The sequence below is a fragment of the Motacilla alba genome, chromosome Z, assembly GCF_015832195.1.
Source record: "Motacilla alba alba isolate MOTALB_02 chromosome Z, Motacilla_alba_V1.0_pri, whole genome shotgun sequence".
Classification (NCBI taxonomy): Eukaryota; Metazoa; Chordata; class Aves; order Passeriformes; family Motacillidae; genus Motacilla; species Motacilla alba.
The window spans coordinates 31,810,502-31,834,627 of record NC_052046.1 but is presented as its reverse complement, the minus strand read 5'-3'; the positions used below and the strand labels follow the sequence as shown (position 1 = coordinate 31,834,627).

Below are 24,126 nucleotides of genomic sequence, written 5' to 3'. Positions count from 1 at the left end.
AAAGGAGTAATCATAGCCAGTCCTTTACATCTCATTATGACTAACCAAATGCATCTCATTCTGTAATCAGCAATATCAGATTATACAAAAAAAACTTCCCTATCTGAAATAGTTGATTGTATAATTACAGTAAGTATATAGAAATATTTAAAGTCTGAGTAGTAATTTTTTTTTCCAAATATGTACCAGACCCCTACATAAATAGGTAGAGTTGTCTCCTACATTATTGCTGCAGAAGGTTATTGGAACAACATGGTAGTAGAATTTCATTTGGGGAATTTGGGGTATTTAATCTGGGGAAACAGAAACTCTCCCCCACCAACGAAAAACTTGTTTGAAAAAAATCAGTTCAAAGACCTTTACCACAACCAAAACAAGACATTTTCTGCTCTAGTACTCATTCATATTGGACAGTATTTTCTTGAAAAACCCCAATGAATTAAATTACTGGTTCTGTAGAGGCACATGAACAGCATACCATTCAGAGGTGTGGCTACATCATTAAAACTCAACTCATCTAAGAAAACACATCAGTTACCTTGGTGAAGCAGCTGGGCTCGATGCACAGGAGGAAGCGCAGTTGTTAGAAAAGTATGACGCCGGACAGCCAATAAAAATTTCAAACCACACTCATCGAGAGTTTCTCCACCTGGAAATAAATATTTTTACACACATTTTACAGCAATTAATCCAAGCATGTATTGTGGGTCTTAATAGAAGAAATGTAATTTTGTGACTACTAATACTTTGAATTTGTAAATGACAGTTTAGTCCGTAATTGTTCCCTTAAAGAAAAGAGAAAGAAGAAAATTTCGAATATAAAAGCTTCTGAAGTTATTTGTTGTGTTTAATGCAAGAGACAGAAAAAGTGTTATATATTAAAAAAAACCAAACCAAATTCTTTCTCAATCTCTATACACAGTACAACAAATATTTGTCATTCCTGTCTCTTCAGGAGTGAATTAAAAATAATTATAGTATGTGGACTGATGGATTCACAGTGGCACTAGCAGGTGGCAAAAGAAAATTTTACTTTTATCAAAACAATAGGTCTTGAAACAATTATACTATGAAATGACTGCATCATCATCTTACAAGCCACAAAAACATTTCAAAATAGGAAAAAAATCCCCGGAAAGGCTGTGAAGCACAGCAGTACATTTAACTTGGAAGAGACAGCTTACCTTGACTTCTGTCCCTGCTTTCTCCAATGTCAGTACTGGTAGTAGCAATTGTATCTGCCAAGGCCATCAATGACATTTGTTCCATCCTAGTCAGACCTGGCAAGCTTGAATGAAGCAAGTGACGAGAAAGAACTTGAGCATGTTCTGGTCCAAAGTAAGTTGGGCTGTATTGAGAAAGATCAATGACTTTTGAACTGTCTTCATCTGCCTCAAATGTGACAAGGTCATCTGTACTTATAACAGTATTTTCGAAGAGATTTTCGTAACTGTCATTGGGCATATCCTTTTTATTTTGACTATTCTGATTATTGGACTTCTCTGAACAGGAATAAGATGAATCATCATCTGCAGCAAGAAGAGCATACAGAGGCAATGGTGGAACAGAGTCTATTTCTACATAGTCTGTAGTCTCTGTTTTGCTGAACATTTTGGGATCTCTTGCAGTACTTCCACTAGCACTGATTGTCAGAGATCTGAGCCTCCTGTCATGATTAGGCTCAGACTCATTTATAGCAACAACTTCTCCAGCAATGCACTTCACCAGGTGGGACAGAATGGCTTTTGCTCTGCGTACTTTACCAAGATCCATGAGTTCCAACAGTTGATAAGGATGGTACTGAGGTAAAGTTGGAGATAATGTATGAGCTGCTTCAAATAGACCAGAATCTTCCATTTCCATAGAAACATCAGAGGCAGATCTTTTCCCACTAAGTTTCTGTGCAAGGCTGGTCATAGATCTGGTCAAAGTTCTCTTTGGTGGCTGCAGACCTGAGGCAGCTGACTGGCTTTGTTTCATTAAGCTAGTTAGGCATGGCATACTTCCACTGCAGGAATCTGTACTAACTAGTTCCTGCTTAGAAGGAGATTGCCACTGGGAATAAACATGCATTTCACAATCCATTCCAACTACCAGAATGCCATCACGCACCCAAGACAAGGATACAGGAAAAGGAGGTGACCCCTCCACAGATGAAACCAAGTCAACACAACGCAACAAAACGAATCCAGAAAGGGTTGCAGCCTTAGGACTGCCACTGAGGGAGATTGTAGCAATCTCGTTACCATTTTTTTCCTGCCTCTTCCCAGACAACTGACCAAACATATAAAGTTTTGATCCAATTCCCACTGTCAGAATATGTGAACCATCTTCCCTAGACATCCAATCCAAGTGTACCAAGTGCTTAGTGTTGGGTATAATACTTCCACCATGAGATAGAGAAGTATCTTGTTGGTTATCTGCCACTAAATTGCTATCAACACTAATATCAGAGTCCAACATGGTGCCTAGCTCTTCTAAATTAAGTGTCTGTTCTAAAATCCAAGAAGAACCCCCTGTAGATTCACATTCAAAAATACTAACATACATCACAAAATCTTGAGAGAGATGGCTATTTCTAGATGCTGCCTGCTTGTACGCTACTGCTAATCTGTTTGTGTGTGCACAGCTGACATCAGTTGGCCTCCCTGGAACATTAATAGCACTACTACTAGGAAATCCATCCTCAATCAGTAATGGCCATTCTTCCCATACATATTTAACATCACTGTCTGTGCCATATTGTGGCATGGAAGAAGCTGATGATTCAGTGACAACCCTGCATCTCCAGAATCGAACTTTTCCATCAGAGCAGGAAGTAGCCAGTAGATAAGGTGCACGACAAACAGGATATATGGAAGAAGAACTGAGATGTCCTAAAATGGAAAAAAATACACTCTTAATGGAGGAAATACTAAAAAGCACAATTAGCAACATTTTTATTCAGCCACCATTCTATTACTCCAAATTAAAAAAAGTATTACTGCTTCCTCACAAAGAGGTCATTTACAGGTCCTCACAAAGAAGACATTATGTCAAAAATACCATGAAACCGTTTTACCCTTTTGATTGCATTTTGTGCCCCAGAGAGGAGTAAAATAATATTATTTAAACATGAATACTAATTTATATTCTGTCAAACAAATATTTCTTCATTGAAAAATCTAAAACTGTATTTTAAAACGACTGCTGATGAAAACTTTAACATTTAAGTACAGATCCTTCAAAAAAATTCATGAATGACTGCAAAACAAAATTTGTGTTTCTACTATTCTATTAAGTAAGAGCTTTATTTTAATGTTAGTTCCAGGACTGAGATATTAAGTGACAGGAAGTACATTTTGGCAAACCTTTTGGATTCACTTACACATACTTGATTCTAACAACAAATCCAAAACTCACTATTTACTTTGTTTCTATTTTAATGCCAAAGTCAGAAAGGCAGAGATTCCCTATTTTAGTATTTAAAAAAATATGACAAACCTGCTGATGGCTTTACACTTATTATTTCTACTCCTTCTGGCATACTCAACTCTTGACTGTACACCATTTTGGAAGACAGAGTAAGCCAGCTGGTGCTCTGAAGGTTTGCTCTACAGGCCCGATACTTTTGACTGAAAGGTGATTGGATCTTCTCTGGATCTGGTGAAGAATACGATTCTTCAGTTTGTGTTGTTTCTTCTGATGGGTTTGAACCTATCTTTTCATCTAAAAAAAGGTACACATTGTTAACTTTAAAAGATCAATGATTTCTTTTAATGTAAAAAGTTATTTTACCCAACTTAATAGCTCCAGAAGAGACAGACAAAATCTGACTTAAAATTTTACATTCATTTTAATGAAATGTATTCTGGTATTCAGATTTAAAGAGAAACATTAGGAAATCTCACATTAAATATTTTGGAGATTCTAGAACTGCTGAGAGATTATAAAACAATCAAAGCATGACCAAAAAGACCAAAAACTGCAAAGAAATATATGTGTGGCTATCCACTGAAAATAAGGTTTCAGTAAGCATTGAATACCTGCAGCTAGGGAAAATTAAATTGAGACCTTCATGCCTCAGCTTACAAATTGGTGAAAACTATTTTTGAGAAAAGTTTTAATAACGGCTTTATTTTATTCCTTAAAACATAGGCTCTCAGAGAATGTGATATGAATGCTTCCCTTTTTTAATAAAACTCAAGACCTGAAGTATAAAATTGCTGGAAATGGAATATGAAAATTTCCAACAGATTTCTCAATAATTTCCTCATCACATAAGTACATTAGAAAACTTAGATCTTTATTATTCTCACTAATTTATAAACTAATTGCCATAACACTTTTTCTCTTATTTGAAAGCAACAGTAAGAAATGCTAATTTAGTTTGAATGACAGAAACATAGATTATAACAGATTTCTCTGGCAAGTGCTATTGGATTTATGTTTCTTAAAATCTTTAGAAGTTAACAGAAAGCTACCAAAGTGTATCTTAACTTTCTTTAAAACTTAAGAGTTTTAGAGATAGTTTGGTAGTTTGAAAGAGAACCAGCAGATTTCAAAATGTCAAAATTATTCAGAATTGTAATGGCATCACTGATGCTTAGGTGCTTCAGACTACAGTCCTATTCAAAATGTATGTATAAACTCAAAAATTGCAAACTAAAGCTTCCAAAAAGCTATACATCTTAACTGTTAGACTGTATTAAAGCCAGTTAAGCATATCTGGCCTTAGAATGCACAAAAAATGCACCAAACTCCAGGCTCAGGCTGAACTGAAGAGTTTCAGCAATCAGAAGATTAGGTAATCAAGAAAGAATGGTTGTGATTAAATCTTGTAATCAAATGCAGAATCTTTTCAAAAAGATGAAACATTTTAGATTACAGTGAACAGTAGATATTCACTAGACAGCGGCTTTTTTTAAAAGAAAACCACAAGAAAGAGGGCTTACCTATTGAGACAGGAATTGCCTTCAAATGTAAATGCCACATATGTAGTAATGAATGGTTTTGTGTATATTCTATCACTATTAAGTAGAATTTTTCAGAGAATCCATTCTGCTGGTTTTCTAGTGAAATTGAGAACAGGAAGATCTTAGGGGTTATTCACCTGAAAGCAAAACTAAATTTTGCTGGCTAGCAAATAATCAAATTAAGCTAACATGAACTAATACTAAAGTGCAATCGTCTGACTGCATCTAACTCTTACATTAGCTTTCTCAGTTTTTTTACCACAACCAACCAAAACTACAATTACAGGTACACTCGTGTAAGAACTGACAGTGTTTTCTTTCAGAGATGACAACACATTTGCCTGACTTTGCTATGTTTAAAGTTAAATCCCAGAATATATTATCAGTACAGTATAGTCTAAAAGAGAGAAAGAGATACAATGCTTCTTCCTAAGAATTTATTTGCCCTAGTTTTACACAAAAAGAAGATATGAGTTGTACTATCAATAAGTGCCCATTTCTGGAGAGTTCACCCAGGTTATTCTCTTCCCTTCATATAAAAGTCGACCCATTAGGACCAAGAAGGAATGAATAGTAATTTAGGGATTCTTTTCCTTCCGTGATTCCTCTGACCTCTGACCCTTAAGGTGTATGTATACATATAGCATTACCAAGAATAAGCTGTATTTGCCCTGTGCTTTTAACACTGTGGTGGTTATGGTACCATAGAAAAATGTAAGTGAATTTGTTCTTTTTAAAAACAATATGAGGTAATTACCCTCATGCATTGTTAAAGAGGAAATAAGAAAGTACTAGAAAATAATTTCAAATTAGAATTCATGCAAGTATTACAGTTCTAATTTAACAGTTTTTCAAAGGGTCCATTTAGCCCAATTCCTTACATGGATGGCATGAAACCTATTACAGACTTCCAGAACACATACAGATGTATACAGTTGCCTAAAATCAAATATTTCCCTATTTGTTCTAAAATTATTTCTGAGTATCATACTCAAGATGTAAACATATGATTATGTTCTCTATATTCTCTATTTTGTTTCTTGTTTTCAACATCTCAATTGCATTTTTTAACTCCACTGAAGGCTGGGATTATCTCCACTACTCCAAATATCTTCCTCAGGTAAAAACAGCCAGTTCCAGACCCAAATAATCACTATGTACATCCAGTTTATTTAATATTTCCCTAGGTTCCTTTGACACTTTTCCACAACTCTGCTTCCTTTTATTCAGGACTCCTATCTAGTAATGCAGATGACCTGGTATCACAAATTTTATTCTGACTCCTTTTTCCCCACACACTATTTCATTGGAACAGAACAATGTGATGCCTATATATATGAATAACTAAAGCACTCCACCAAGGAAAACAAATAATTTTTTCCAGAGCAGTCCAGATCTGTCCAAGGATCTAGAAATCCACACACTACTCACAGTATTATAGTGAGGAGGTATTGTTTGGCTTGCCATTTGTTGTACAAATGCAAGGCCTGAGGAGCAATATTTAGCTGATGTAAAAGAACAGCAACCACCATGACAGGATACAGTAAGTTTTGTCTGAGTCATACCCTACAAGTACAGGCTTCACATTTAAAAACCTTTCCCCATTCATGTTAAGGGACTGCTTAACACAGGACACAATGGGTACCTTGTGATTTAAACTACTTGATCTAAAATTTGGTTGCACACAACTCAAAGGAAGTGAAACACCCATGGGTTTCATTAGTTACAGTCTTCTGAAGATTTCATATTAAGGTATTTGACATTAAAATGATAAAAGCCATTAAATAAGTTTTTTCTTCTTTGGAATGAAAAATAAAACACTGTCTTCAATGTTCTATGAAAAAAAAAATACTTTACCAGAGTCTGATAAACTGTTCTTCTTTGAAGGCATTTCCTTCTCCTGGTTATTTAAAATAAAGTCTTCTTGAAAAACATGGAATAACTGTGTTTTGCGGCCAAGCTAAGGAAGTAAAAATACACAAGAAGTGAATATCCTGGTGTATACTTTTCAAGATTGCTCTCTAACACGGAGCTTTTAACTTGGTAAGTTTAACAAATTAACAGAAGGCTCCTCATGATAATGCACTTTCATTATTCACATTCTTTCCATTTACAGGTACTGTTGAAAACAAGGACAAGAATATGTCAAAAACAGTCTAAGTACTCCAAATTTACCTAATGGAGAGCTACAGGTATTGCCTCTATTATTAATGCTTTTTAAAAAGCTAATTATGACATAAAATGAGTATAGCAGAAGATCTTACAAGCTCTGTGATGGCATCCAGTTCAATGATACATCCCGGGCGAGCCGTGGATTGCTGACTTATGATGTTAAAAACTTCACCAACATATTTCTGTTTGAAAAGAATCAGGGGGTGGTCTTGTTAACTATTATGCATTTCTGTGACACAACCTGCTAGACAGGTGTGACATCACAGTGCAAATGTTAACTAAAGCATTAAGTATACACTAGATGTGATTCAGTAAGCACACAGGTAACATTCCCTGTTTCACGAAGAGCACATTTGGTTTTGATGGTTAAAAGGTGACAAGATTATCTGGAAAGCCCCACATACAGCAATTGATTGTTTCTTCCCCAAAAGCTGCATTGTTGTCTCAGCTTTTCCTCAGGATGGCAATGCACCCACAAAGTTATTATTCCTTGTGGTGAAAGCACTTCACAGATATTTCCCAATCAAATCTTGGCCTGCCTCAATATGCAGAGCTTGAGATTAAATGAAATACAGTATAACTAAAAAGCTTTACCTAATCTGTTTTTACAAGCAGAATAATCTGTGAAATCCTCAGCAACCAGTTTAGTCAGTCACCAAGTCTGAGCCTAGTGCAACTGAATGAAGCTGTAACATGCAAAAACTTGAGATGGCTTTTCACTTACAGAAATTTCTGGGTTGGAGAGCTCACACAGAAGTTTCTTAGCATCTATTACAGCTTGATATAATCTTAAATGCTGTCCATCACTGGCCACAAAGCAGGCACTTGGAGAATTACAGTATGCACCTGAAAAGCAGGAACGAAGCACTCAAATATTCAAACACCATATGGCTTCCTTTTTTGTTTTTTGACAACAGGCATTTTCGAAGTTATGACAAAAAACTGTACACCACAGAAAAATCCTCTTAACTTCTATTGACAAGCAAGGATTACAAAGTTTAAAGCTGTACATAGCAACCAAATCAAAATATATGAAAGGAAATAAGAATTCCATTTGCAAACTAGAGCTAAATCTCCCTCAGCATTTAAATCTTCAGCATGCTATGAAGTATGCACTAGTATCTAAGAACTTTACTGCATAAGCTTCTAAAATATCAATTACATAAAATAATAGAGTAGAACATAGAAACTTTTTGCACAGGAATAAAGAATTCCCAAGTATCAGCAGGTTGAAAATCTGTGAAATAAAGGACCCATGCTTTACATTTTTTCCAGTACATTCAAGTATACCTGTATTATCTATTAAAGGGCATTATTAGGTTACATTAATTTTATTCTAGAATACACCACAAATCAGAAAATGAAACTCACCAAGGCAATAGCTGGGTATAAGTGTGGGCAGCCATGCAACATTAGAAAAAGCTGAAACATGAAGAGAATTGATCCGAGCAAGTTCAGAAACTCCACCAGAAAAGGACAAAGGTCCAACAGGATCTACTCTCCATAGAATAAGTTCACTGTAAACAGCATTGGGATCCTGCGATGTCACATTTGCATTGCCTCTACTCTGAGGTCTTACTGGTGACTCATGAGACTTAAAAGACTCATTAGCCTGTATTGCTTTCTCAACATCTGGTGAAATTAGAGCATTGTGATGTGAGGTTGTAAGCAGCAGTGGTAACACGGAGTGGCAAGCCAAGTCATTAAGATGAAAACGGTGACCACAATATCGGGATTTGTGTGAAATACTGAGTACAGTTGAAAAAGCAGATTCTTCAGCAAAACTCACTAGCCACTGGTTCAGCGACCCATCTGCATGTTTGGAAATCATCATAACATTAGGTGTGAAGATACTTAGTTTTAAGCTGTTGGCTGATTTACTGTGTCCAGAAGAGATAAGCACAGATGAAGATCGTGTAAGACCAGGAGGCTTTTGTTTGCCTTGTTGAATAGCTAAGTCAACATTTTTGGTACAAGCATACATCACTATACTTCTGCAAAGAGAGTTTGCATCACCTGTTGGAAATGCAACAGGAATTCTTGAGACAAATGACACCTGCAATTTTAAGAAAGAAAGACTAAGTATTAGAGTTACCATCATACTTCTCACTGAACACCAATGTAAAATGCTAGAGGAATTAAGTACCTGCACCTGGCGAAACATGCCAGGCTGGTATTCATCTAGCCAGTCCACATGCCACACCAGCAGGGAGCCATCCATAGGATGTATACTGAAGAGCATGTCAGCATTTTTACTCCATTCAGAAAGCAGAACTTCAATTTCATGATCAAAAAGAGCAGAAGATAAAGGAACAAGGCTTGAAGATGGAGCAGCTTTCTCATCACCCAGTTCCTTCTTCTCTTGGTTTCCTTTTTGTTCATCTCCATTTTCATCAGCTTCTACAATACACACACACATATATATAGATATATATAGAGACAGATTTATCCAAAACCGGAAGTATAACAAGCAGTGTTATTCAGGCACTGGAGCTAATTTCAGGTCTTTTATAAGCTACCCATATGAGAACTAATTTAAAAGGATCGAGATTACAACCATAAATCCTCCAATGGAGCTCAGTGTCTAACAAACCAAAATAGTTTATGCTGCACCTTAATTTGAATTATTTTTCTTTTCCTCTATTTTATACAAAATTTTGCATGCATAGACAGAACAAAGGATAATAATCTCCAGGATGTATATATTCAAATTAATTGACTGTACCATGTTATAGAATAAAGCTATTTAAATTAGCTATACATTAATATCTAAATTTAAAAAGTTAGTTTTAAAGTTGCTCCTGCTTTCTTAATACTGAAGTAACATTTTCATGCGATGGCCTCCAGTCAAGCCTAATTAAGTAATACAGTTTTCAGCATATATAACTCCAAATTTCTAGAACAACTATGAAAAGAGAAATCGGAACTTCCAGATACATTTTTTTAAAGTCACTTAGATACTTTCAGTGTAAGGGAAGAAAATGCATTGAAATGCCACTGTAATCTCTCTGTATCCTTGCATGTCAAGCTGCCAATCTCTCACTTCCCCCTGGGTGAACATTACAGATTACTTTAAACACTGAAAACCATTTCTCTATATGACATATGTCTGTATGACTTTTACCTTCTTCTGATCTGCCATCCATTTGATTAGAATCCTCAGTATTAGTTTCAGGGGAATGGTGTTCAAAACTCCTTTTAAGTTGTTGCAAAAACACTTCCATAGATAAGGTAAAATGAAGTTCTTTGTTGTTTAGCCAGTGTACAATAAAAGGTCCGCTTTTTTCTTCATTTTCACCAAGACTTAGAGATGTGATAGAAGGCAGTAGAGGAATATCTACCAGAAAAAGATATTGACTGACGTTTTTGAGAACTAAGTTAGGTCAAAAAATAATTTTAGAGAAATGGTTTTTAAGCAGAAATCCCACAACAAAAAAAAATAAATCCAAGCGTATTGTCACTTATCATTCCCTGCACCAACACCATATGCTTTGAGACTTGTTCCACACAGAGGTTCTTTAGCATGTTTACATAAGGATAACAGTAGGGTCCTGCATTGTTGATGTAATACTGTGGACGCAGGTTAATTTATGGGGTTTTTTTGCTACTACAGCTCAGTATGAACCAAATCATTTAAGCATAATTTTGCAACATTTACTTCACAATGGAAGCTGTAGTAGATACTAGCAAAAATTAGTACAGAGATCAGACAATGCCGTCTGTAACACCATCACAAAACCCCAGGAGTTCTGGTTCTAATACATTCTCTTAATTCATACGGCTGTTTGATGGTATTTGCTGTGAATAATAAAGTAGTAATCACAAAGTGCATGACAGAAGCAAGGATCAGACTGCTGCAGAGTAATATAATCTAAATTAATCAAGGCTGAAAAGCAGACAGGTGATTTATTGCAATTTCCTCAAATGAGTGATACAGCAACATGTTAGAATCTCAAACTGCATGTAATTCCCTTCTAGAAGTCTCCATGTATAGTCTCTTCTTCTGCCCCCTATTTACGCAGCATTACTTAAATTCCACATCCTGGGGGACAAAATGCTTTTCACCCAAAATCTGTTATTTTTATAAAAATCAGCAATAGGTTTGAATTACTAATCATTCAATCTAGCCAAAGAAAACTGTAACTGACAGCACGCAGACAGAAGAAAGGATCCTCATGACAACTAGCAGTTTTGTTGAGGGTAGGGGACACAGCAGGGGAAGGGGACACGGGACAGAAGTAGCACAGGTCATTTAAGAAACACAGTCTATCTTCCTACACAGGCCAATGCCAGTCTCAAAAGTATCACTACACATCTGGAAAGTAATAGAATCTGAACAAAAAAATTCTATTGACGCCCTTTGAAAGATGAAGCTACAGTAAACATGAATGAGGTGAACTACAAATATTACTTCTCAGATTAGATTATAAATCTACGTGCTTTTTGAGTATTTATCAAAGTCACTAAAGAAATCACTTTTTTCCCAATTTCCATCTAAAACTACCAGCTTCTAAATGATGTTCAGCTCTGGACATTTTTCTTAGTGATTTTCTATTTGCCTTATAAATCACAATCTCTGTTCCCAGAAAACTTATACGTCTTTAAATTCAGTAACTTTTTCTGTAATTGCCTAGAGACAATTTTGTCCTAGCAACCACTGCTTATTCCTTTCACAAAATTCCACCCAGACTGGACACAAGAAGTAAAATTATAGTATAAAAGTAGGTCGCAAGGATTTTTGTTGCATACATGTTGTATTTATTCTTATCTATATTCTTACATATAAGTACATATGAAAGCAGCATTCTTCAAAATGTGAAGTGAATGAGAGATAAAGCTGTTTTGGCTTTAGCTTTTATCAGATACTTTAAAATGCTGTAGTAATGGCAGATTTTAAAGTAAGACATCACAAACCAATTTGCTTTAAATCAAATGAAAGGAAACAAAATTAGGTTTTTGGACTAAATTTAATTTCAAAAGGGCAAACAAAAAGGCCTACTTAAAGAATGTGGTTAGACTGAAATACTTAAGAGATTTGACTATGAGGGAGAACATGTATTTCTTAAAATTAAGATTTAAAATGTGAAAGTTATGTCAGAGGTTCTACAATAAAGAACAACCTGTTATCCTCCAATCTACTGAGTTAAAAGACAAGTGATCCAAAAGACATTATTAAAACAGATACTGATTGATTGATCTATTTAACATAAAAAGAATATAAGATTAGAAAAGCCAAAGACAGGTTTTAAGTACCTAATTTTTCTAATCTTTTTCAAAATTGTTTTTATCCTCATTCTGTAAGTCTGCTACTTGGCATATTTATACTGCAAAGTCTACCAAAAGCAAAGCTAAAGTTTGCATAGTTGTGCTGGTTTTGGCTGGAGTAGAGTTAACTTTCTTCATAGCGTCTGGTATTGCGCCATGTTTTGAATTTGTGCTGAACAAATTTATATCTGGTTGATAATACAGAGATGTTTTTGATGTTGCTGGGCAGGGCTTACACAGAACCAAGACCTCTTCTGGTTTTTGTACTGCCACACTGGCAAGGAACTTGGGGCTGCATTGAACATTGAGAGAACACACAGCCAGGACAGGTGACTGAAACTGACCACTGACATGAGTCAGTGCTCGAAGTGGGAGGAGGAAGGAAGAAAGGGGAAAGTTTAAAGGCATGGTGTTTGTTATCCCAAGTGACCATTTGGTCTGATAGGGCCCTGCTCTCCTGGAGACGGCTGAAGATCTCCCTGCCCACAGGAAGCACTGAAGTCATTCCTTGTTTCTTTGGTCATATATGCAGCTTTTGTTTTCCCTATTAAGGAAAACAAAGGTGGGATAAAACCTATTAAATTGGTTTTATCTCAATGCAGGAGGTTTCTACCCTTCTGATTCTCTCCCGAGTCCTGCAGTGAATGAGCAAGCGACTGTCTGGGGCTTGGTTGATGGCTAACCATGGTCAGCCACAGCATTAGCTGTTCTGTATAAAAATAAGAAATGCCTTAAAAGCAAGTAAAAAAAAAAGGTCAAAGATTATGTGCTACCTACATGAAAAGATTAGCTAGCTCACTGTGCAATCTGAAGAGGAAAAAATTTAAGAGGAGATAAACAAATCTCCAAAAGGCTTTCAAGAAAGTTTAATGTGTGACATTGAGTAATAACAAGCAATGACTGGAGACTTGTCCTGTAGAGATATGATAGTACTGATGGTACAGCACAAAATGTAAGAGGTTTCCTTCTGGTAGGCTGAATGTGATTCTAGTCCTGTCTGTAAAATATGAACCAATGAACTGCCACTCAAAATGCTGAAGAATAATCAAGGAGAAAGTGTTTAGAGCTTTGCTTAGCAAAGCAGCATTAATGGAAATCACTTGCTCTTTCCAATCATACCAGACTGTATAGCTAGAAACATGAACTAATCATAAATGCCCTTAGCTGAAAATTGGCCTTTCAAACAAGATTAAGTAGGAACAGAAAAACAATACTATAAAATAGAGCTTAACTAGTTTAAGAAAATAATTACATAGTAGGTTTGTTCATTAAGTCTAGACATAGAAAACCACATCATAACCCTCATGAAAGGCCACGCCATACTGCATTTCTAGTCAGTTTTTCAGTGAGCAGACACATGCTTCATTTTCAACATACACAAAGATAATAAAGACAGAAGTATCAGCAGCTGTAGAAGAGGTTCCTCAAGACCTATCAACATGTTCCAGTGCAAGGCAGTATCAAAGTTTATGGAATACAGGGTGAAGGCATGTTTTGTTTGGTTCAGAGACAGAAGTACATGAATGTGTGGTTATTTCAACACTTAAGTGTCAGGTGCTCACTTTAAGAAGGTTAGACATTTTTTATTTTATCAGTATCGTACACAATTCACAGTAAATTTTAACTCCAGTTACAAATACTTAGCTTTCTCCATTTTAGACATTATCAGATTTACTTAAAAGATGAACAACATAAAAGACAGGATTACTGCACAGGAAATTTATTCAAATAATTTCATTACTGCAGAAAGTTCTTTAATGCAAAAATGAAACCAATATATAAGCAATTTTGCATGATCATATAAATACTGAACAAACACATCTGCTAAGTTTCCAGAGAGAACACATACCCAACAGCAACTGAAGCTCACTTCATAGCAAGGATTACATTTCTTACCTGTGGCTGGATTGATACTGGCAGCAATATGGTAGTGGCAAAGGGCATTTGCATGAGGAAGAATGTTCCTGTGAGCTTCATGAGGATCTTGCTGATGCAGAGCATATCCAGTATGTGCTACAACAGCACCCGACCTCCTCCTTCCTCGTCGCAAGTGTCTCAGGTTTAACTGCATGAAGAACAAGGGATCATTTAAAATCATTTCAAAAAGAAAAAGCAGATTTAATCTGTAAGTAGTTTTCTAGGCACTAATAAATGGTATTTTTCAGCTTAAAAGCTAACTTAAAGAATCAGTGGAGTTTCTTGCAAACTTGTGTTGAGTCTGCAGTAGAGAGAAACCAGTGCCTTTAGATTTATCTATGAAGGCCTCTAAAATACCTTCACGTAGTAACTACTTCATACTTCAGTGTGGAATGTTCATACACTTTTTTATACTTACACAGAAAATACTCTTGTGTTTCATAAACACACATCATGCTCATTCATGGTTCTGAACAAAGCAGCAATACGGAGTAGTTTCATTTCATGAAAAACTGCATCCATACTTCGGATCTAATTAGATCAGCACTTCAACAGCCCCCAAAAGGCCACAATGAGTTTTAAGGTTTTTCTCTTTCATACAAATACTTGTTTCCAAGGGAAAGAATAATACTCAGTTTTTAAGACTGACTTACACAGTTCAAGCCTTTTGTGCTTGTGTAGACATCTATGTAAGCACTCAAAGGTACACAGAGGTACACAATTTGTATTAAACTTGGTGTTACACTCTTGGCATTCCTTTTCACATGCTGTGCTTTCCATCTTTACACAGCATGCTCATGTCAAACAGTCTTCTCTCAATTATCACATAATTGCTCTTCCTGATTTCTACTGTTACCTCTTATTTTCCACAGGAACACAGAAATTTCTCCAGCTTCCCTTTTCCTCCTCTCTTTGACTATTTCCTTTGCTCTGTTGTGCCTTTCAGCCAGCCATATTTTTCAGGTATGCCGCACTATTTTTCATACAGCACGCACTACGAGCATGCTAAATACATCACTCCATTAAGGTAAAAGCACAATGCCCACCTATGCCCTACATACCTTTGAAGCAGACCATTAATGCCACGCTTTCTTTCTTATTCTTATTTCTTATGGTTAGAAAACACTATCTGGTAAGAATCACTTGCCTTAATGCTTATGAGCAGTCTGCTCTGAGAATTACAGCAGAAAGACTGTTTTTCTTCCCTCCATATTACTGTTTTTCCAATTGCAGAAGTCAGAGAGAACATCCCACAGCTTCAGAGGTAACAAGTGAGCCCCTACCATACATCTTAAGGCAGCATAAGCCCGAGTTTCACATAACCTATATATAATGTGTGCTCCATACTGCTCCTAGCCCTTGAAACTAAACACTGCAAAGTATTCTTCTTCAGTCACCAGACAAAAATAGGCAGTAGTGACTTTGGAACAGTGTGTCTTCAATGTGAAAAGCTCAGCAAAAGAGCTGTTAGCTTAGCCTGCCCAAGGAAGATTTCAAGGAACTTCACCCTTTTATAACATTTTATACACATCTTTGGTGTAAAAGATTTCAGCTTGTGATACATGTCTGAGTTAAAAATTACAAACTTGTCTAAAATCACAAGTTTTTGTTTGTGTTTATTCTCACTGCTCAATTTCAATTCTTACCTCCAATGCACTCTGCACTTTTTCTTTACTTGAAGTATTTCTCTTGAAGTTATTTGTGAAGTTTGCTGCTTCACTCCAATTGCTGTATCCTCCCCCGTACAACAGACTGTCATTGGGTAACAAAGTCTCTGCCCAGAGACGACAAACATTATCCTTACAGCAAGTCAGGAGTACATTGCAGACAGCACCACTAATGAAAGAAAATTTAAGGAGTGAAGAAGCTGCTAACTATTACACAGCATCAAAATAAACCGACATTTCCAAACAGTTTTCCACTACCAGTCTTAGGAATTGCACCAACTTACAGATACTGGCACAAGAAAAACTCATCAATATACTGTTAGGAAAATAAATGATGTAGGAAAGGCCTTCCTCCCTGTTCAAGTATCTGACTATAAATCACCTCAAATATCATCACAAAACAGAGCAACAGCAAATTGTGGATTTTAATTTAAAGAAAAATTCGTATCTAGAAAAGCAAAACGTAAATTTTTATCTTTTAAAGTCACTCACTTAAAAAGCTAATAATATTCTGGGTACCTGATCGTAATTCCAGATCTTACTGGTATCTACCACTTAACAAAGTAATATATATCCGAAAGAGAGAAACTCAGATAATACCAGACAAGCAACAGACAATTTAAATCTATGAGTTTTCCTTAGTTACTATTTTTCCAAGTGTAACTTGTGTTAAATATATAGCCAAAGAATCCCATTACCCCACACCAGATACCGGAAAAAACTACGCAGATCATCAGGTTTCCAGGTCATGTAAGTTCACTATTTAGCTCTACATAAAGCTTGAAAGCTATGACCAGACGGTCCAGCAGCAAACGCCCTTAGGAATCATGGGGCATGTGGATTTTCAAAAGTAACACACAGAGTAAGAACTACAGATTTATGAAGAGTTTTAAAGACTGATCTAATGAACAACATAAACTTGCTCAACACAAAGGTATGCAGATTGGTTCACTACTTGGAATAACATGGCAAAAAGATGGTTGCAGCCCACAAAACTGCTAACACTACTTCAGTTTAAGATTGAAAGTACTGGCGAAAACTAGCTACAGGTCATTTTGGAATCATCTGAACACAACCCTAGCACGCCAAACTAAAGGGATCAGTTCCAAATGATTACTTGAATTCAATTTCCAGATACTATTTCTGACAGAGATCTAGCTTGGTAGTAGTAGGCAGAGAAACAAATAAAAAGACATTAAAATATCTGAATGTTTGTGAAAGAGGACTTCAAGTCACAGAACTTTTGCTCTGATTCCATCAGGATAGAACAAGTCAGGATTAAATGCATGAATGGTCACTTAGTGCAGTCAAAAAAATGCAAAGAGACATGACTTTTCAAGAGCTGATTTTGTATTTAGTTCAATGCCTAAGTCAGTCTCTGAGACTTCTATCTCTTCAATTATGTCCCAGGTAAGAGGATACTTGCCTTCCTCTCAAGAGCAGAAACAGTATAAAAGGTGTGCACACTCAATAACTGGAGTAAAACATAGAATTGTGTGACTGTTGATTGTAGAGAGAGGTAGACTGTACAGTTTGGGGTTTTTTTGGCAATTTATGAACTAGTTACTAGAATTACTGACCGTGGCATGAATTTACTGGTCTTTCTCCATGAAAATGCATTTACTGATCGAGGATGAGCCAAATAAACAAATGAAAAATCAAGCTCTTTTGTTTGGTTTCCTGGACTGGCACCAGGTGGCGATACGGCTGACCGCCAACTCTCTGAGTTGTACCATACTTTCACAAGACAGTCATCCTGTGGGAAGACAAAAAAGGACAGTAAATAAGATTACCTTGCATAAGAATATGATGCACTTCAAGTACTTTTGGGTACATCTCTTGAGGTTTTGTTTTTCTTTAAAGTAAAAGGCTGTTCTTATCAGAGAGGAACAGCTCCATAAATGGAACTTCAAAATGCGATCCTAAAGAAAACACAGGAGCAGAGCTTCCACTTAACTCTTACCATTACTAACTTGGATTTCATATAGGTCCTTCTGGTTAGCTGCCAATTTTTAATCACAAAACCACAACTTGCACCAGCCTGAGATGGTATTCAAATGTTAATACAACTAATTCTACCCTGTCAGAAAACCACCCAAACCCCCACACAAATTTAACTGTTAGAAAAACAAACAAAAGTCATAGATGATATCTCTAAAACCAAGCTCAGTACTGGTCAGCCTGCTTTTTTTCAGATACACACATGACTTAATTATGCCTTTAAGGACTAAGTAATTAATCTGGACCCAGATTCACAAGTTCTTGATCAACTATTAAATGTGAATGGCACTAAAATATTGAAATAACCTGGGTATGCATAACATGACCCTACTGAGGGGGACGATAGGTTGGTGCTGCTGACTGGCATTGTCCCTCACAAAAAGTTAAGTAAAGGAGTAAGACATAGAAACAAAGATGTGCTTTAAAGGTTCTCCAGGCAGGGAACTAACTTAAGCATTTATGGTAAAAAATATGTCATTAATTTTCCTACTTATTAATTTTCTTACTTATTCAGTAATTTCCTTTTAAGGAATTTATAATCTAAAATAACAGGACGTAAGACATTGGAGTAAAAAAATCTGCACTAACATTAACCTTATATAAGCTATTTGCAGATTAATTTATTTTTCCACCATTCCATCAAATTGTAACATTAGAAACCATTAAACCATTTACATTTGACTTGTAAAATAAACATTAACTCCTACCCATCAAAAGAAGGTGGAATACATATATATATTGTTGACAAAACACTACTTTTTTTACATAAAACATATACCCAAAGAATTTTATTTATCTGAAAAATGGCTGGAATGGCTCTCCTTTCTATGACAGTTAAAGGCATCACAGAACATACAGCAAGAAATACAACATTCAGATAAGCACAAAAAGAATGGAGCATGAGAATTTACTGCTTTGTTTTTATACAGATAATAATCTAGCACGAAGAAAGCCAGTACTTCACTTTGTATGTTGGAAGCTTGTTAATTGGAGTATAGTTTCCTTAGAAAAGGAAATCTAGGCAATTTTACAGATTTGTTACATCTTTATCTTTTCTTTAAAGACAGCAAATGTCTTAAAAGTTAGTCTTCCAATCAAGCATGATGACCTGCTTTAAAGGAAAAAACCCACATACAAGTAATAAAGATGTGCATTACTCATCTGCTCCTGATGGACATAACTGAATCACAAAAATATGCATGACAATTACCTTTCAAAAGCAAGATTTATTTGCAGACTGAATCACCATCAACTCTTTGTTTTTCAAGCATATATTAGGGATACCCAAACAGCCAAGTTCCCCATTGTTACTAAATCAAACGCAGTTCTAACCACTTATTATGTGCACACACTAATTTTTCAAACAGGCAAAGACAGACTAGAGCAAATTGCAAAACTGTCTTTTATTCTTCAGCCTGAAACATGTTCTGTCAGGTTACTACTGCTCAGGATTCTGAGACTCTTAAACCAGGTTTCCACTAATACCAGCAACTGATATTAACCTTACATACTAGCATGTTGTTTTCTATCTAGTAACTCTACAGCCTTTAGGTTCTTTAGTTGGTAGCAGAAATTCAATGCAGAAAACAACTACTTCTCCCAGTCATATTCCTTAACAAATTAGATGAATTCTCGTATGGGTTTGTCACATTTGTTCACTGGATCTTGATTTCACATGATCGTGAATTTTTTTTTTTGCTTTGACTTGTAAGGACATTATTCTCCTACAAAACCTAAACAAGTTTTGGAGTATAAATAAAAGATTCACTTGTTTTAGGAAAACAAAAGACTGACATTTTGCTTTTAATTTTTTTGCTTATTTTGCCAAGGGGTTCTGCTTTTGCTGACAAACTGCCCAATGTTTAGCACACGGAACCAACTAGTGAGATGGGCCACAAACACTGTCATGAACCACGCGCCAATACCTATGGAGGGAAATGTAAACCTCTTCTATGGGCAGAAAAAGGCATACAGATATGTTTACACAAAAACATATGAAATAGCTATTTTTGATTGTTTAAAATATTTTTTGGTATTTTGATTATACTTCCTCACTAGGAGGACAGCTAGCAGTGATCTCATACACAGATTTCCCCCATTCCTCAAAACTCTTCTTTATCTTATGTCTCATAATTTGGTACAAATTAAAAATTAGTATTTTAGAATAGTAAGCACTGATTATTTGGTATGTCACCTCCCTGCCCTGAACTATCCTTCTACCAAATTCACGTTTATCAAATTGTAAAGATGCACAGACAGACCACAAAAAAATTACCAAAAAAATTTTTTTTTCATTAAGTAACCTTTTTTAATGTGTTTTTGTTGGTTTGCTTTAATGCTTATCTGAATGAGTACAAAGCTATAAGGAAAAAAATGCTTACCTTTCCAGCAGTAGCAAAAAACTCCCCATCTGGTGAAAATTTCATTAAACAAACTTGAGAAGCAGTTCTATAGAATAAAGACAATTAAAAAAAGAAAAAAACTTTAACAACTTGTATAGAATTCTAAACATTTTTTTTTCCTTGAATGCATAAAAATTTTTAAATTCTTAAATACAAGTGTGTATTCTGTTATTTGAAAGTTAAGTTTTAACCAAGTCCAAAAGACTAAGACGTAAACTCATATACAACACATAGCTGAAGTGATCCAGAAAACCAAAATCTTTTAGCTGAATATCCAATAATCAAAAATATCACAGCAGAAATGCAGCTGCTAACAGATTAAACTGCTCTACTTCCACTTCACGATTATATGGATCTCAAAGTGGTCTGTGTTGTAACATTTTATCTTCCAACTTCTCTGAAAGACAGCTTCACCCCTTATATTTCCTAGAAATAAAACTCAAGAAAACAAAACAGTGTAAAAGGAATAATGTGGTTAAAAAGTGTCTGAAAGTAGTTTTTACATGAATGGTCATACTGCTATAAGATACTACACCAAAATATTCTAAACCTAACTATGTGGTTAACTTTTGGAGCATTCTACTTTAATTGGCAGTGCTAATAAATGAGCTTCTTTTATAGCGTTCAAAGCACTCATTTATGGACTAACAAAGCTAACTAATGGCAACAGGAACACAGAAAAATTAATTGCACAGCACAGATACAGTGTACATTTTTGTCTTGAATTTTATACACATGTAACAAGTTGTTGAGGCCTAACTTTCAAAAGGGATTAAGTTAAACTAAGATAAATAATAGCAGGGTGCATTTATGGGCAGTAACAAGGGCAAGGAGATTACAAAAGCTCTGTATCAAAGAAGTCCACCCATGTTTAAGCAAAAATCTCCTGCTCAGGCAAACATGAAACATTTGGGAATGTTTCCTTCAGGGATTAAAATAGGATATTTGCAGGGGCAAAATAACATTCTTGCAGACTTCTCTACAAGAAAAACCTATTCTAAATCTAATTGCAGTACAAATGCCAGAAGACATACAGGCATAAAATGTATACAAGAAAGCAAGTTCTGTCGACCCTTTCCAGGACCTACTCATTCAAAGAAGGCAATGCTCAGCTCTATATCCAACAAAGAGATAGAAAAAGAGGAAAATAGGTGGAGAGCTGAGCTGAAGACTTCTGTAAGTCTTTATACATGATACATAATGCAAAACCTGTTATAGAAGGGACAGAAGAAAAGCACTCTCTGTATGATCTTGACTACTGTTACCAGAACCCCAGATTCTAAAGCCATACTTAATGGCATTCTGTCTACAGGCTGACTTCTCTGATTAGGCTGAGAGATGAGCACCCAAAGATGTCTCAAAAAATAGAGTAAGTCTTCAATTCCTTGTATTTAGAAAGCTCTTCACATGTGAAGAAAAGGCTTTGAGTTGTCATTTGGATGACCTTGGGTTTTTAAACACATCACTGATAAAAGTTCAAGTACAGAGAAAAAGGAGCAACTGAAGGACCATAAAATGGATGTTTTTCTGGTAGATCCAGAAAACTACCTACAGAACTACCTACTAAAATCCTAAATGCTTCACAAAGAGTAACTTCCAGTGGGTCTGCCCAGTCAGCCACCTCAGGAAACTTTTTTAGGAGATGGCCATATGGTACATTGCTCCCACATGAACAATGTTCCCACCCCACTGTACCAGAAAAGTCTACCTATGGCAGAAGGATTTAAATTGTCTTATAAACTTAAGTACTAAACTAAAACTCTTCTGAATGCACAATATACAAATGCAAATACCAAAATCAACATGAATACAAGAAGAGAATTCAGAGACACAGAGAAGTGAATGCATCAACCTTGACTGTTCCAAATACCCAGAATAAACTTAGAAAAAGTACGAGTGAAAGCAGGGAGCAGATATGTAAAAAATAAGAAGGAAACAACAATGAAGTACACGGAACATAGAAGGAAGCTTTTCTTAATCAGTCCTGGCAGCAATTACACAGCTTTCACCTTAGTTCTTCTACAAGGAAGAGTGCTTATTGGAGAGCTTCAATACTAGCCTTCCCTCAGTATTTTACTAGTGTTCTCTATAACTGAAGAATTGCTCCAAAACCAATTGCAACTGATCTTATATGAGGAAAGAATGTCACATAGTCAAGGGAAATATGATTAAAGTTTATCTCACATCAATAGTATTTATCAAGTAACAGTATGCAATAGCATTTCATGTGACTACACTAAGTATTTCATGTCAAAGGTATGAATCAGTAAAGAAAAGGGAATTACTTGTCTTTAAATGGGTTCCTTACTTGCATTGCCAGACACATCTCCACTCTCCAAGTCCAACACCTGATCTTTCAGTACTGTCATTGTCAGCAGGGTTTTCCAATGGAACATTGGACCAAAGCTGAAGACAACTGGAACCAGTCAGAAGGCGAGTACCTGGAACAAATATTTATGAAAATCTAACAATATGCAAGTAGCAAACTACAGACTATTACAGAGAGAGAGAGAGGAAAAAAAAAGTTCTGCAAAGCTGAAACTGCAGAAAAGAATCTGGCAGATACACCATTTCTAATTTTTTTTTTGTAGATTTGAGCATCTACAGTTCAAACTATGAAAATTAGACAAATTTTAGTTATTCTCTAAAAGAAATGCCTAGGTCTACTGCAGACATTACTCTTTCTCAACAAATATTTACCATTTAAGCAACTTTTTTTTATTGGCTCAGATAAGAATAATCGAGCCAGACCATACAAATGCACTTAGTATTTTAGTTCTCCTGAAATAGGTGACAAAAAGTACATTTCACTCCACTTCAGTATTCTCTATCATGCTAGGACAGAAAAAAAAAAAACCATTTTCCTTGTCCACAAGGAGTGACAAAATTTAAAGTAAAAAAATTAGGTGCAGTATCAAATAGAAAAGTGTTTCTTTTAATCTGCTCGTACCTGTGGGATCCCATGTTAGATTATGCACTACGGCTTCCAGTGAGATTTGAGCGTTCTTCTGCCACTGGTAATGTAACACCTGAAATTTCAAGTATTTACAAACATTAGCATGAAAACTCTTCATTCTCCTCTGTCCTCTTTTTATAATACAAATAGTACATTTTCACTATATTCTCCAGATTTTATGAAGATGTTTAACATAAGTTACTGCTTATCTAATAAAAATTGATTCATTCTGACATTAAAACTAAATAGCTTTTCACTAATATGGGCATACTTATGAGGTTTTTAACTTCTTATTTTAAATGTTTAACTTGAAAAAATTAGTATAAAAAAATCATTACTGAAATTTGAGAATTTTTTTAGGAGGAAGTAAGATTTGATTTTTGAAACAAAGAAAAGATATTAAAAATGACACAAGTTAAAGGCACCTGGTGCTTGATATCTGTACCATTGCTGAATTAGGAGTTCAGAAAGGCCAAGACAACATGTGATACTTCTCCACTTTTTTTTTTTTTAATATACAACAAGACAGTCAAGTATTTTTCACTTTTGCATCACTACTTCACTCTTTAGAATAAGTTGAGGATTAAGTTCACAAAATATTTATCTTGTCTGTTTCTGTAATACACCAAAAAGGTTTGAGGTTCTGTTTTATGGAAGAAACTGAAAACCTTTTCTGGAAATAATATTAGGAGCCAACATGTTTCGTTCTTAATTCACAGACTTTCTTAAAAGTCATTCTCCACCCCAAAAAATATCACACAGAAATAGATGTGAAGTTAAAATATGACAAC

General features: G+C 35.5%; 1 protein-coding gene across 14 annotated transcripts in view; it reads right to left on the bottom strand.

Annotated features, from left to right (window-relative positions):
• DMXL1 (Dmx like 1) overlaps nucleotides 1–24,126 on the bottom strand; it is a 77,400-nt gene that overhangs the window by 38,429 nt on the left and 14,845 nt on the right. For 12 of the 14 annotated variants that reach the window (XM_038125216.1, XM_038125220.1, XM_038125222.1 and 9 more), the window contains exons 4-19: nucleotides 23,330–23,408; nucleotides 22,688–22,820; nucleotides 20,359–20,425; nucleotides 17,557–17,732; nucleotides 15,956–16,145; nucleotides 14,289–14,457; nucleotides 10,252–10,464; nucleotides 9,274–9,527; nucleotides 8,499–9,183; nucleotides 7,852–7,973; nucleotides 7,220–7,309; nucleotides 6,813–6,915; nucleotides 4,935–5,051; nucleotides 3,484–3,708; nucleotides 1,185–2,876; nucleotides 539–649 (exon numbers count right to left, since the gene is read on the bottom strand). In XM_038125216.1, coding sequence (XP_037981144.1) covers nucleotides 539–649; nucleotides 1,185–2,876; nucleotides 3,484–3,708; nucleotides 4,935–5,051; nucleotides 6,813–6,915; nucleotides 7,220–7,309; nucleotides 7,852–7,973; nucleotides 8,499–9,183; nucleotides 9,274–9,527; nucleotides 10,252–10,464; nucleotides 14,289–14,457; nucleotides 15,956–16,145; nucleotides 17,557–17,732; nucleotides 20,359–20,425; nucleotides 22,688–22,820; nucleotides 23,330–23,408 — 4,426 coding nt within the window. Of the gene's footprint in view, nucleotides 1–538; nucleotides 650–1,184; nucleotides 2,877–3,483; nucleotides 3,709–4,934; nucleotides 5,052–6,812; nucleotides 6,916–7,219; nucleotides 7,310–7,851; nucleotides 7,974–8,498; nucleotides 9,184–9,273; nucleotides 9,528–10,251; nucleotides 10,465–14,288; nucleotides 14,458–15,955; nucleotides 16,146–17,556; nucleotides 17,733–20,358; nucleotides 20,426–22,687; nucleotides 22,821–23,329; nucleotides 23,409–24,126 lie in introns of those variants that run through there. The other 2 variants (XM_038125225.1, XM_038125231.1) reach the window with 2 other exon arrangements.